We start from the raw sequence: 15,762 nt of genomic DNA, 5'->3' as shown, positions 1-15,762 counted from the left end.
TTGTAGATTATCTGTTGCACTCACATTGATTCATATTTCCTGTTACAACGTCATGTTTTCATCGTCCCTGTGAGATGCGGGGGTTTGACTCTCCACGTCCTCCACTCTGACGGATGACGTATCTTCCATCTGGGCTCAGACCCTCGAACAGGCGCTGCGGCTTTCTATTGGCCGTCGCAGCCACGGGGGCGGGGATAAGCACACGTGCTTTTAAAGTCTGTCTTTGCAACGACAAACATCTTCTTCAGTATTGCTGGAGAGGGTTATGGCAGAAATTGCAGCGACAGACGGGAAGCTAAGTGAATATAATAAAAGAGAAGCGAAAATTAAAGTGCAGCAGTGGGCATATCTGGCGCATATGGGACTTATTACAACAAGAAAACGACAGACTTGCGCCGTAAGAACCAACAGGTAGGTGTAATAAGCGGCAAAAATGTATTAGGAGTGTGATGTGCAATAAGAAGAGCTACACTGCAATTACTGATCAGTGTTCCTGTATAAATGAGAAAGCATGTACTGTGATTAACAATTGGTGAAATACCGTGAAATGATGATTATTATTTTTATTATAGGCTACTTATTTTTATAATTAGACAATGCATTTTTCTGCCATTGTAGATTGCAGGATGTAGACTGGATGATCTGTAATGTAAACTAAACTCTGTAGCTCGTGATATCTGCATGAACTGAATTTTATAATAATGATCCTGTAGAGTAAAAATTATTATTTTTTAGTAATCATTTTATTTTTTCTTGAATATATTATAATCATAACATCTAAATATACTGTTATTTCAAAATGATTGGTGTTGCAGAAGCTTATAAGAAAACATTCTGTCTGCTGAATGATTCGCCATAGTTATTGATTGGTGTTATAAAAACAGAGAGCAGCTTTATGTAACCAGTTTCCATCTGCCTCAGCTGTTGGCTCTAATTGAGAACACATGCAAAACAAACAATCGCAGGTTGTGCAGCCTCTGGAAGCCTTGGTCTGGCACCATGTACCAACCTGCAGTAATATGCGATATAGGGAGCAGATATAAGCTCAGTGACAAAGATCTCAGTTGCAATGAAAGTAAGAGAGAGGGAGCTTTAATGACCTCAGTGTCATAGCGCATGAACATAGATTTAATTCGCACTGGGGGGGTCACCTGTGTCAAAAATGTATGCACCGTTTACTGCAGGCTGCTTTAGAAAAATCACTCAAATGCCCTCCCTCTGTTGGACGTGTTGCTCTGTACTTCTCTCCAGTGATGTAGTCTAATGTGCAATCTAGGCTTTGTGCAGTCTGATGTTTGTCTTGTTTTGGTGCCACAGTTGAATAAATAATACTTAACAAAAAGTTGACTGAAAATGTAAGTCATTTGTTGAAAGCAATTAACAGTATGTTAAGTATCAATTAAAATCACTCAATCCACTGAACATATTTGGCATCATTTGAGCTATAAATGAATGGATCCCTATATTCCCAATTGTGTGCGTGACAGATTGCTATTTCTTCTCGCCCCAGCAGTGACATCATTAGTTGAGCAAAACAAAGATGATGCAGGGGATTTAGGACCTCATCCTGCATATCTTATCGCAAATGACTTTCGATGACTTTCAGAAGAGTTTAATGCACACAAAAGTAGATGACGGATTAAAAAACGACTTATTTTAACAGAAAGTTTCCTTTTCTGACATCTGTGCTGTGTCGACCAAAACTAAATAACAATAAAAATGTCCCTTTTAGACTTTATGGATATTTTCCACTTTGACACAATTGTCCCTTAGATGTTTCAAAAGTGGAGGTAGGGAGTTATTTTGGCACTAGCAGAGCATGTCTGGCTGACCATGGCCTTTTGTAGCCTGTGGTGTTGCATTTTAATGGCCCTCTCATGCCATACACACCAAGTCAATAGCTTTTCTAATTTAGCTGCCCTTGTTGCTCTATTACATATGATGCAAGGTTACTGTGGGTTTCAGAGAAAGATACCCATCCTCTCTGAAATGCGGCAAGGTTCATTAAATCGTGTTCCGTGATGTGGTGGTGAAAACTGTAGTTGTGGATTTGTTTCTGCTATGCACATGCACATGTTATTGAAACTGTGCACTTGATAACTGACATTAAATATAATTAATGTAATAGTTAGTGTACATGCTGTATGTTTTTAAATGCATGCAACATGTTGTAACATTGCTTTCACACGTCTGTGCAGAGATAGAGACACATCTGCACACAGCTGCTACTTGTATCTTTGTTCCAGTGGCTGCCTGGATTAACATGAACTTGATCCGTAATTTGACTCAGCTCCCCATGGACTGACCTGCCTAATTAATACTTATATTAAGCAGGGTAAACATTCTTTCCCACTTTGTCAGCAATCTAAGCGCTTGATTAATATTTTTTATCTACTAATAATACACGTACAATGCATTCCCTGTGCCTTGTGACTGCACTGCGTACCCTGTTTGTATATTGTCTGTGTATGCAAGAATAGCGCTGCTAACTTTGAGTGTACGCTGCATTATTTAGGCTGCAGGTAACCACACACACAAATACACTGATCTTTGCTCCGGTTCCTGCTAATTACTTTAAAACTGTTTTTCTCTCTATCTGTAATTTCTACAGCCCATTTCACTGATGAGGTCCAAAGCAGCCGTCAGATAGGAGTGACCTGCCCTCACCAAAGGTGCACAGCACGCCTGCAGAAGCACGGGCCCACTCTCCACCGTTCCTGTCCTTTGCAGGATCTAGTCCTGTTGCCAATAGTTTCTGCTTGAGTTTGTCCCCGAGATTCTTCAAAACTGTTTCTCCAACGCTTCTACCAAAAACTTAGACTGTTCTCCAAAGCAGAACCGGCCCAGCCCTCCCAGGCGGAAGTAATGGGGAGTGTGCGAAGCCACCGTTACAGCATTGTGTCCTCTGAGGAAGACGGCATGAAGCTGGCCACTATTGCCGTCCCGAACGGTTACGGGAACGGCAAAGTCAACAAGGTGCACACAGGGCGCAAACATCAGAGCCGCTTTGTCAGGAAGGATGGCCACTGCAATGTGCAGTTTGTCAATATGAGCGAGAAAGGCCAGCGGTACCTGGCCGATATCTTCACCACCTGCGTGGACGTCCGCTGGCGCTGGATGCTGCTCATATTCTGCCTTTCTTTCCTGCTGTCATGGTTGTTTTTTGGCTTTGTCTTCTGGGTAGTGGCGCTCTGTTACGGGGACTTAGAGAATGAGACTCAGATGTGTGTTTCCAATGTGGACAGCTTCACCGCTGCCTTCTTGTTCTCAGTGGAGACCCAAACCACTATTGGCTATGGTTATCGCTATGTGACGGAGGAGTGCCCCATTGCTGTCTTTGTGGTCGTCTTCCAAAGCATTGTGGGCTGCATCATTGACGCTTTCATCATCGGTGCTGTCATGGCCAAGATGGCCAAGCCCAAAAAGAGAAATGAGACCCTGGTGTTCAGCCATTACGCTACAGTGGCCATGAGGGACGGTAAACTTTGCCTGATGTGGCGCGTGGGGAACCTCAGGAAGAGTCACCTGGTGGAGGCCCACGTCCGGGCCCAGCTACTCAAGTCCCGCACCACCGCCGAGGGAGAGTTCATTCCTCTGGATCAGGTAGACATTGACGTAGGCTTCGATAGTGGAATTGACAGAATCTTCCTGGTGTCTCCAATCACCATTGTGCATGAGATTGACGAGGACAGCCCTTTCTATGAGATGAGCAAACAGCAGTTGGAGACGACAGAGTTTGAGATCGTAGTGATTCTGGAGGGCATGGTGGAGGCGACAGCCATGACCACTCAGTGTCGGAGCTCCTACGTGGCCAGCGAGATCCTCTGGGGCTACCGCTTCGAGCCAGTGCTCTTTGAAGAAAAGAACTACTACAAAGTGGACTACTCTCGCTTTGAAAACACGTATGAGGTTCCCAGCACACCCGACTGTAGTGCCAGGGAACTAGCCGAGAGGAAGTCCAACACCTCCAGCTCGAGGAACTCCTTTTGCTACGAGAACGAGGTGGCTCTCGAAAAAGTTGAGATGGAGGAGGAGTTTGATGTGGAGGAAAACAGGGAGATGAGGGGTGTTGAGGTCTGCGCACTCGAGCACACAAACACAGATGTGGTTTCAGACCCTGAATGCAATCTGGACTCTTTGCCTTTGGAATCAAGGCCTTTGACAGCAGAATCAGAAATATGACTGCAGTTATAAAGAAGAGTTAAAAACTACCACAGGGCATGTTAAAGCTAATGAATTTGGTCCCGATGGCTGCTCTTTATAATGCACGACAGTTTGTAAAAGGCTGTGATTTGGGTATGAAGTTCTCTTTGCAGAAGCTTACGCACAAGACACCATGGGAATCCACACACGTTGTATGTTATGGTGAAAGGGGTGAAGAATGAACTGGTTGCATGCAGTAGATCTAGATGGATAATATGGGTAAGAGGCCTCTTGGTTATAATGCGTCTTTTTTAGTGTGTGGCCTAAACGTCACATAAGTTTATGTCTGGCTAAAATAATTAAATATAGATTTAAAAATAAAAGGATTTTAACGTAAAACTTTGAAATTTACCTTCAAGTGTCAACCCAAATTTACAAATTTCTAGTCATTTTAAATCCAGGAATCTTGTTTTAAAGGCTACTAAAACATTTAAAGCACCAAACCACCTGCACAAAGGTTACTGTTAGCTAATGAGCTGGTCTCTTAGCAAAGTATATTTACGGTCCTCTTCAGCGTGGTGGTCTTGGTGTTGCTCTCATGGCGTGACGCAGGAAAGGGATGCCCCGCACGGATTACGAGCTAAAGCACACTATGCTCCTCGGCCCGTCATCTTGTCCAAGTATAGCATCTCTTGCAACGTGTGCCTTAACAAAAAAATAGTCTCAGTCCTGGTGTAGGCACTCTGAGCACACACTGCAATAGATGTCACAGGAAGAAGAGGTATTAAAGAGGTGATTCACTGTGCAGTATACTGCCACTTCTTGCAGGTCTTCGTTTTCTTATGTGCAATACCGGTCAGTGGTAGAACGTGACAGTAAACTCAACCCTGAGCCAAGGTTATGAATGTTGATAAGTGCTGCTAAGTTACATATTCTATGATTAGAAGGGAAATCTGAGGAGCCAAAATGTATTATTTGTCTTTTAAAGTATCCATTTTGAGGATTGCAGATGCAGCCTATATTGTTATTTCTAGATGTAGACGAGCATGATTCTGTCGATGTGTTTTCCAAAGCTTTAATGTACTTTTTTTTCCCTCTCCTGGAAATGTTCTCCACACCACAGCAGAGACTGTTTTATTAACTTAAAGCCAAATGTGTACATATATATATAAGAGACAACAACCGGCACTCATCTGTTAGTTGATGTTGATTTGAAACCAGACTTTATCCTCATCTAACAACGGCTAGCTGTTGAAACATTGAATAAGTTGAGTGTTCTTGGCGTGGCGGACATGCAGAATTCGGACACATGGTAGCCATGGTTAACCCTCATACTTAACCACTGGGGGGGTCTTGTGCAGTTATTTGTTATTTCTGACCGGACCCTTTCTTTTTATAGATCAAGTCTGCTGATTAATATTTCAGTCACAATGTAGAACACTTGACTTCAGTCTTACACAAGAAAGACCTTTAATGTTTCTTAACTGTTATTGTGACACACACTCACGCTTAGATCTGTGGAAGCAGAACACTGCACTGCTTCTCTGCTGAGGAAATTAGAATTAAAACATTTCATCTGTTCTCACACTGACACTTCTCCTGTCTTGGGTCTTTATTTTTCTACAAGAGTCTTCCTGCCTTCCTGCACAAACCAGAGACTGTACAGTTTTTTTTTTTTAAACATCTTTTTGTAAATTATTATGGAAATACTGTGTATTGATATTGCAGTTGTTGAAAACAGTTTAGGTCCTTTTTTCAATAAAAATGGAAAAAAATAAATAACAAAATCTTGAAGTTAATGCATTGATTGTAAACAAACAAATCCGTTTCAGCGAATGACCCAAAATGTGTGACATCTGGAAGCCCGCTCTGCTGTTTTCGCTGACTCTAATTTGGAGCTGCGGGCCAAATTCCAGGATGCTAGCTGTCAGAGCTCACACCATCATTTACTATAATTCACCAAACTGACTCACTCCAGGATACCCCATGCTATATCAGTCAGTTCCGCTGGAAGTCATTTTCAGTGACAGCGATGGAAAGAACGCCTCATTGTCTTCTCCCGATCTCTTTCAGTAAACTGTGGAAAATAAGTGTATTCTGAGCTACTGAGTGATCTTGAGGAAAGGTGACGATGTCTAGAATTAGCAGTAGTATACCGTAGAAATTCGGATATATCAATCCAAATATATGACGTAATAATGCTCACTTTGTCATTGTTTCTTTAAAGGAATGACAAATTACTGCATAACACACCAGGATGCCGCCAGCATTGTGTGAACACCCGTGCCTCTAATCCAGCATAAATATGCACAAAATACAGTAGACGTGATCAATATGGTTCTATCAGAGGTGAACGTGGGTCTGCAGTATGACACATCTGTCAGCAAATTTAGTCAGTTTCCATCCACAGCTGCATTCTGCCAGCATGAGACGTAGTCGAGGGATCTATTGATCAGACACGTCCGCAGTGAGGCAGTGAGCCGATTTGATTTGGTTCTACATAGGAAGTGAGTGCTGCCTCGGGGCATTTTCCACATTAGCCAATGAGACCGCCACAAAGCTCCAGCTTGGAGTGAAAATGAGGACTCTCCCTTTTCTGTTTAGAGAATAAATTTATATTAATTAGTATCTCATTGCCTTAAATGTAAAAGCTGATGAAGTTTTTCCGCAGTGACTTTTGCGACATGACAAATGTGCATCTTTTAGTTCCAGCTTCCTTTCAAAAATACCCTCTGGACTTCAGCATTGTACACCTAAATGCCTGGAACCTCTGAAATGACGTTCAGCTGAAGGCGTTTGCGGCTGCCCAGTTCGTGCCGGGTGAACTGTTTGAAAGGAATTGACAGCCAGCATTGGCCAGAGAGCTCCCGTCAATGATGCTGATGACGTCTCTCTGGCGAAGTCCCCTGAACTAGCTTATTAACAACAGGCCGGTCCGACCTTCGGATCAGATGGATGAATACAAAAATAAACAATTTGTCAGCACAGAAAACACACGATTTTATTTTGTGCAAAAGATAATCACATATGAAGCAGACATATTCCATGATCCAGACCTCAGCATGAACAGATAAAACATACAACATATGACTCGTGGAAATGTGGCATCTGTCCTCATGTTACCACTTGTAAAAGCTCAGAAACACCCCTGGTGTATCTCAGTGACTGTCACTATAGAGACAGTATATACACACTACTTTAGAGAGTGTTAAAATCACAGGCATATTTATCGCTCAGGAGGAAGTGTGTGTAGTCTGGACAAAGTCTTGCCTGAACATATTTAGAAAGGGAATTACACCAGAAAAATGATCCGACATAATCTTATGTGGGGCACATCCACAACCTGCAACATTATAAATAGCTGTAACTGAATGTGTTTGGCCTAAATTCATGTCTTGAGTGAGCCGGCGAGGTCAGAAAACAATATGTTTCAGATAAAAGAGAGTCAAATTTCTGTTTGAGGAGTTGCTATGTCATCTGTATCGCCGTGAGATATCAAGTAGAAGTAAGTCCAAGACAGCTGGACTGAACTTCAGTACATGACTAAACTGAAGCATTCGCAGGTTTATCCCATCATCACAGACTTTGTTTCCAGCCATCTGCCAAATGTGACAACTCTGCTACACTCAGCCTCTCCATTTCTTGTTACTTGCACGAAAACTTGACGGTAAAGGAAAGATCTAGTTGTAGCAGTGACGTTCACAAATTGTAACCATTCAGTCAAAATTAGTCATTGCCTCAACAAATCTAGATGTGGGTCAGAACTTGCGGACGGCAAACTTTTTTTTCACAGGATGAAAGCCAACGCAAGTCTGAGGGATGTGCTTGACCTTGGTTATGACAAGCATATAACTCACGCAACGTGTTCTCTTCGTGGCGAGGTTGTAAATAACAGCCTGGTGAAGCCTGTGATCTGATACAGTCAGCTCACTTAGACTGGGAAGCCCACAGAAATAACTAACGATGCAGTTCTAAGTTAATCAATATTGGTTTTCAGCATTGTCATCTGCCCCTCCACTGACATGACATGAAAAAAAAAATCACCACAACACATCATCCTAGAGTGCAATGGGATTCAATTAGGTAATTATATAATTCTGATGACGTGGCAGTTGTGTAAGGCCTCTGGAGGATCTGACGGTGCAGTGGAGACCTGCTGTGTCATGCATGTCAGTCAGTCAATGATGGCAGATGAGGATTTGTGGCCCGGGGGGGGGGGGCAAAGCACTGATACTCACCTGACGTTGAGGGTGATCATGTTGACATGTCAGCCAACATGCTCCAAACACACAAAGGCGAAGCAGTTAATGTGTTCGGGTGTATTTCTCATGAATTGGTGAGTGTTTGATCATATTTGCAAATACAATTTTTCAACTATTTTACCTTGAAATAACAGCTTCAACGATGGCAGGGAGAGGCGCAGGTTTTGTGCCAGAACCGGAGCCGGACATGCAGGCAATGTAACCAGGTTTAGGAGCCTCTACGGACATCATGGTCGAGGTGAAGAAAGAGACCAAAGAGGACGTTGCTGAAGGAAGCTAAGAAGAGAAAGGGAGAGACGGATTGAGCAAGACGCTGGCGGATAAGAGTAAATCCCAGACTGGCTGGAAGTTGTTTGCGACAGCGAAATAAAATGGGGCCTTGTTGTTGTCGGACTAGTAAGTAGTAGCTGGCTTGCTATGTCTTGTTTTGTTTCACTTGCTTGATGTTTGGCGGGGTTAGCAAAGTTGTCGACTAGCTAGATTTTGATCATGAGTAATATAATCACAACAAACGCACATTCAGCTGTTCATATTTATGAAAGCGGCAAATAAATGAATTGCACTCTGAAACTGTGAGGGCGCAAAACAGCAAAAATACCAATTCGTGCATAATGTTACTTTAATAGAGGCTCACAAAACTACCTTTTGTTGTAAATCTACATATTTCCGTACAATTAATACATTCAATACATACAATTAAGTGATAAAGCCTTAATTGGGTGTGCGAGGTATATGAATACACTCAAAGCCTTTTTGTTGTTTCATAGATGAGTGTGTCTCACCAAACAACAGCTGACACACTCGCCTGATTCCTGGTGACAGTAGTGATCATCACACTGTTTACTAGTTTAAATGTTGTAGTTGTTTGTCTCTATTCTTTCAACACTTAAATTTGACTACTAAACTTTGCTAAAAGTTATCCTCAAAAGTGATTGAAGTTTTAGCGTCTATAGCAACTTTAGGTTTTCCCTTTCTCCCTACATTTAATCATAGTTTCAGATTTTTGAACTATAATAACCTTCCACATGCAAACAAACAAACACTCTCTCTCACACACACACCTGCTGACACTCATTTTGGCTCTATCATCGACAGCCTGTCTCATGACACCCGGGGGAGGAATAGGAGAATCCAGCAGGTACAATATGTTGGACGAGATTCAGGCTTTTTCTATTTCCTGCGCCTGCTGAAAGATAATATGTACATTCATTCACGGTGGGTGTGTCTGGTCACACAAGCACCAACAAAAAGGCATTTGGCACGTAGCAGCTTACATAAAATTGTGTGTTTGTCCGTCTTTGCATTGTTGGTTTGATCCTGAACTTGACTGTTCATGATTCATGCAAATGTTTCTACGTTTGTGTCTGAGATTGTGTTTCTTTATGTTCTCATTGGGGCATGAATACATTTACAGCCTTGCAATCTCAACGCTGTATCTCAGTGACTGCTCGTCTATTCATGCCGCTGACCTTTACCCTTCTGGCTCTGGCTCCTCCAACCTTGACAAATACATCCAGAGCCAGGAAACAAAAGCGATACCTATATGCTCATTGTTGGCTCCTGACCACAGGCTCCTTGTAATGAGAGGACTTGGCTCCGTGTGGGGCTGCAATTTCTTGCAATGGAGGCGTGTCAGTGAGTGAGCCACAGCAGTTAACTCAATGCCTTAGCTATTTAATTCTTGTTCCGTCTGCAGTTGTCCTGTCAGGGTCTTTACCAGGTCTCCACTCAAATTAGCAAAACTCAATGAGTGAAGTCTGGAGAGCAACGATAAAATAAGAGTATAACAAAAAGTATTTCCAAAACATGGGAATTTAAAGGACGGGATACTTGAGAGGGGCTTGTTTATGAGGACAGCTGAGGAGAGTTGGATACCTCTGAACTGTGTCCAGCCCTTCACTGATAAAGGTTACCATCAAACTGGTCTTGCCAGCCAGCCACTATGCTAATACACTGGGGACCACCAACTGTACAACAGCTCCACAACAGCACATTGCTTTTTATTGTCTGTTGATGTCTGCCAAATAGTCATGTATTGTCTGTAACCTAATCAAATTATATTAGATAATAAGATTATCATCAATCAAGTTTATATATTCAGGCAAGATCTACAGGAATATGCATGATCATTTCCTCCCCACATATTATTGTCCTTCCCCTGGGGATTCAGTTTGACCAAATACGTGTTTCTGTAACCTGCTCTGCTGCTGGCTCCATGTCACTGCTCATTCACTGTCATTACCTGTTTTTGTGAATGGAGCCGACATCTTTCCACTGTATGTGTGCCACATCAGCCCCCTCGGGACGAAGCAGCTTCCACACCTAAAAGAGCCAAAGACAGACCCACAGCCAGGATTACCATAACGATATCTGGGCAACCGGCGACGTCATCTCCAGCGTGGAACTCTCTGGAGGAGAGTTAGAGAGAGACTTGGAATCAAACTCTTGTTGTTTGTTCAGTGTCCAAAGATAGATGAGGGTGGTGACACTGTGACATGTATGATGACATTTAGGGCTCATATTGGCAAACTAGTGGGAAATGCACAGCCTTCATGCTTCTTAATATACGTATGTCTGTTACTCCCTTTGAATGTAACTGTGACAGCTTTTATTCTATTTACTTAATGCACAATATAAATTTGATATATGGTGTCAGAGTTAATTAATCTCAACAATTGTTGGATGGATTGCCATGAAATGTTGTACAGACATCCATGATCCACAGAGGATGAAGCCTCACCTTTAATTCTACAGTCATTATTTCAAAATCTGCAAAGTGACATTCGCATTAGCCTCAACAGTTTACATTTAGCACCTGTTAGCAAATATTGTCATGCTAACATGCTAAACGGAAACATGGTAAACATTATACCCGCCAAAGACCAATATTGTCAACTTGAGCAAGCAAGCATGGTCAATGTATGCACCCATGCTTCCTTGATGCATTAATTTGCAAAATTTTTCATTATCAAAATGTTCATTATTTAAATTGTTTTATTATGTGATCTAATATGGATTGGGAGTTGCATTAGCATTGAAATGACGCTGAAGGTCAGCTAACGTCAGGTAGAAACGGTATCTATGATACAGATCTCTGTCCAGAGCCAGGATAGCTGTCTCATACTGTAACTGTTAATCATGGGAGAGAGGAAGTAGGAGTTACAGCAACACACACACACACACACACACACACACACACACACACACACACACACACACACACACACACACACACACACACACACAGACAGACAGACTCTCCTTCCCACTTCTGATTTAATTCACACAGAACAAGATTAGAGGATCCAATCAGTGGTGACATTGAGCCGGGTACCCAGTGGAACGGGACACCAGGGAGGCCTAATCATCTCCACTGCTCCACTCTGCTGCGGAAAGCCAATCAAATCCCCTCCAGACGAAGCAGATGGTCGATGTCATCTTTTCCCTTTCTACGTGAGATTATCTCCTCAGCTTCAACCCTGCGGGATGCTGATGCTGAGTTTCCCATGGTGTCGAGCTACCTGAGACCCCAAAATGTACAGGGATGGGGGTCCATGATGTTCCCAGTGTGGTGCAGCGAACACCACATCCTTATATGAGACTTTCAAAACACCCTTAACAGGAAGCTGACAAGGACGGGCAATTTAAATTTCAAAATGAAATAAAAGCAATGTTGTCTACTATTTCTCATGTTACACATAAACACACTTGATTGCATTTTTCTGTTAAATAACATAACTGTTAATAAGCAAACAGCTACTACATTCTAAAAATAACAAGCGATTTCTTCAGTCTGCTCAGAATGCAATTTCTCCTAGCAAGAAGATTATTCCTTACGTCACAACACAATTTTCTCTCCTGTCCTGGGATTACAGAGGTGGCTTATGCTTAGTTTAAGCACCGCTGTCATAAAGAAAATAGTACAACAGAAGCTGTGCAGGAGATGACATCATGTTGACCTCTGTTTAGAAATGCCTCGGGGCAACGGTAGAGAGATAATGAGTGGGCAAAGTTCAACATGAAGGGAAATTTTTCTCCATGGGCAGTGATCCAAACACACAAGTCCATGTCACATAATCATAATATCAGCCTTATCAGTTTATCTGATCGCTCTGCAATAAAAAAAAGAAAGAAGCTAAATTACTGCCAAAGCAACTATTTCAAAACAAGTATGACTAACAACCCTGACACATGTTTGTGCACTTCCGGAACAGCAAACACACGCTCTCCTGGCATGACGCCAAAGGAAGGACCGGTTCTCCAGTGTGGTTTAATTATTACAACGTACAAGAACCACACGTGTAATGGAAGCCATATCTACTCCATTAGAGCACTGAAAACAAGGGAAGTTTTCCATGTACACTGAGAGGAACAGGTAACGGGAGAAGAGCGGCTCGCCGCTTTAGGACGTCCTTGCACGCGCGAGAGAGGGCTCAGTGTTACACCTGTGTGCTGCAGTTAATCAATGTCGTGTTCTGATCTCTTGACTTTCGTCCTCACTTACAACTCCAGACGAGCAGCACGAGGACCTGCCGATTGATGCTCATATCAACGCTTTTTCATTACTTTGAAAAGGAGACACAGCAGACAGCATCATCCCTTTCCCGGAAGGTGAATGATTATTTGTGTCATTTAGATATTGGCAGACTTGGAAATAATCTGGACAAACGTCAAGCGCTTTGCCAAGTCTATTTCAGGAACAATACATCATCCCATACATAAGGGACAGTTACTTTCCATCGCGAATAAAACAGAAAAGAGAGAATGGGTCATGTTGGGAGATATTGACATTAATCACTCCCCAGTGGATCTTCTAAGACTTCTGGAACAGGACTAGCTGGCTGGCTTTGTTCCTGCGAGTGAATCATTACTGGAAAGAAAGACCTTTCACTTTTCCAGCATGGAACATAATCCTATGCTGTACACCTGCCTCCGTCACTGTGAAGCTCTATAGTCCACCTTCGACACACGTAGGCATCCTTTTATTTACGTGTGGTTCCTCTCTCTAGTGCCGATGTCTGCATCTCACTTGGTCAATTTAAAAGTCTCCAAAAGCTTTAAAACAGAAACTTTCTTACATTGAATAGCTGACCATCTGACCCGACTGCACCTTTTCAGCATCTCTTGCTACAGTATGATGCAAAAGTATTGCAAAAGATGCAAGAGTGGCTGTATAAAAATACACAATTCCCAGAGGAGCAAAGTGATAGCTTCATGATCAGATCAGGCTTCATCACATTTAGAGGGCTAGAAGAGGTTTATATATAAAATCAAGCCCCAGCGGTCTCGAGCTTTTTTAGTCCTGGTTGTTTTGCATTAACAGGCACAGACTTGCAGCCTTGATGAGAAGAATCTTTCTACGCTGGCTCTCACTGGGGACGAGCATGTTTCCATTGGACCAGCTGGGCTCTGAACGCGCCGGCTCTACTTCAGGAAAACAGTCCAGGTTAGGGGGGTCACCGTTTGCTTCTCCTGTTCTCTGCTGCCAGCTTCACTCCGCGCCATGAGAAACCAGGAGCAATGTGATGGCAACAAAGAAAAACACTCAGCTGATGACCTCACTCTAGTGTCAACAGTAACAGGTGTGTGCAGAGGCTGAGGAAATACTGTTTACATTGACTGTAATCTGTCGTGGAGATGGATCCTTTCAATTGAATATGACGTTAGATAACTGTAGGGAATAAGAGCACATCTGTGACTAAAACCAATTTCCAGAAATGTTATGTCCTATGTTAAGCACAAAGCGTCTGAGTTGCAGAGGCTTGATGATTTCGCCTGAGATGGCACTGGGCCTAGGCAGGGGATCACAAAGAATTTCATCATTAAAAAAAAGAACATATCTATTCCACATTTCACGGCAATCCATTCAATAGTTCAGTCTGAGGTCGACCGACCGACACTGAGCGTTGTTCGAAATTAAAAAGTTGTCTGTTGTCTATGTGCAGGCCAGAGTCCTGCCACGGGCTCTAAAAACACTTGCGCATTCATTTGTGTCGTTCGACAATATTCTAGTAGTTGCTGTAGTAGTCTGAGTGGTGTGAGCAGTCTCTCTCTGCTCATTTGCCCGGCTGCCAACCACAACAAAACTGGTAAATCAATAGACGCTTGTCAGTAGTGTTGGAGGTCACCAATGCAAACACGGAAGCACATTTATGTAATCAGGCAAATGGGAGATGAGACGGCAGAAAAAAAAATCCGTAACTCCTTTTTTACATCTGGCTGAAAATTAAACAATGGGGCATAAAATACGTGTGAATCAAGTTCCAGTTAGAACAAAAAAAAAACTAACTGACTTGTCCTCAGTAAATAATCAGTGACAATACATGAACAGATTTGGATGGTGAGGGCTCTGCCTTCAGCTGTGGGTTGAAAGGAGAGAGCGTCTTTCCTCATTGCCAGCTGTTCCACTTGTTGACATCGGCCCACTGCACTTCTTCTCTGGCAATGATATTACATTTCACCTTCTTTGGCTTTCCCGGGTTTTAAAATAGTCTAACTTTTCCGAATCACGCGGTAAACAACATTTGTGGTCTCTGTGAATGTGGAATAATGCAGAGGCTTAAGTATGTTTATTTCCAATGAGGAGTCGTCACTTGATCACTTGACGAAAAGTCAGGAGGGTTTTAAAAGTTAAGCAGTAGTACACACCTGTTTCTGGATTGTTGGAGTCGGTTAGTTTACTGAAGCCATAAACTGGCACAATAAATGATCGTAGATAGTCTGCGCATTCAACAGAGTTGCATGTGTGTCAGGAAAGAGTACACAGAACATATCGCATATTTTATAATTTGATTAAAAATGCTGTCATCTGCTTTTTATGAGGCGATCTTATTGCAAATATTTGCTTAATATGGTGGCCAATGCACAGATGAAACAGCACAGGGTGGCATAGAGATCTGGGCTTTTCTTTGGCTTTGTGATTTGTGATGGATGCTTTGCCACCGGTGCTACGGGTTTTAAAATGACGACATGGTTTTAATCCAGGCTCAACTATCAAATCTGTTCAGGTATCACCTTCAACGCCAGAGGGAATAACTACCGTCTACTTGGGGAATTGTTTCAGCAGAAAAAGTTAAGCTTCTGTTGGGGATTGTAAGGCTGTAATACTAGAGTGCTGTATTTCCAGTGAGCTCAGACTACTTGGACCTCTGTTTACAGAAGGCAGTTAGAGTTTGGGGATATCAATTTGAAGCACACGGCCCTCTCAAGCTACCAAGGTTAAGGAATCTCTCTCAAGCAGATGCTCCTCGTGATTCAAGACGCCCTTTACTGCCTCCGTTAAATGCTTAATCCAGCTTTGGCCTCATATTGGATACGCAGCGCCGTGACCTCGTATCTGATGCCATTTAAGAGCTGT

The 15,762-nt window shown here is 42.6% G+C and overlaps 1 protein-coding gene across 2 annotated transcripts; it reads left to right on the top strand.

Annotated features, from left to right (window-relative positions):
* Positions 1-2,725: 2,725 nt before the first annotated feature.
* Positions 2,726-8,685, top strand: LOC142937399 (inward rectifier potassium channel 2-like). 2 transcript variants are annotated; one of them, XM_076080309.1, is made up of 2 exons: positions 2,726-4,017; positions 8,656-8,685. In XM_076080309.1, the coding sequence occupies exons 1-2, from the start codon at positions 2,866-2,868 to the stop codon at positions 8,683-8,685; spliced, it is 1,182 nt and encodes a 393-aa protein (XP_075936424.1). In that variant the 5' UTR covers positions 2,726-2,865. The 2 variants fall into 2 exon arrangements, with proteins under 2 accessions (XP_075936424.1, XP_075936415.1); XM_076080300.1 differs by lacking the exon at positions 8,656-8,685 and having other exon boundaries at positions 2,726-4,182.
* Positions 8,686-15,762: the final 7,077 nt, after the last annotated feature.

This window comes from Anarhichas minor, unplaced genomic scaffold, assembly GCF_050575085.1.
Source record: "Anarhichas minor isolate MPS153535 unplaced genomic scaffold, ASM5057508v1 ptg000007l, whole genome shotgun sequence".
NCBI lineage: Eukaryota > Metazoa > Chordata > Actinopteri > Perciformes > Anarhichadidae > Anarhichas > Anarhichas minor.
This window is presented reverse-complemented; position numbering and strand designations above follow the sequence as displayed.

What these genes read in the sequence shown, in the direction of transcription:
- LOC142937399 (XM_076080300.1), top strand. Translation starts at nt 2,866, where the DNA reads ATGGGGAGTGTGCGAAGCCACCGTTACAGCATTGTGTCCTCTGAGGAA.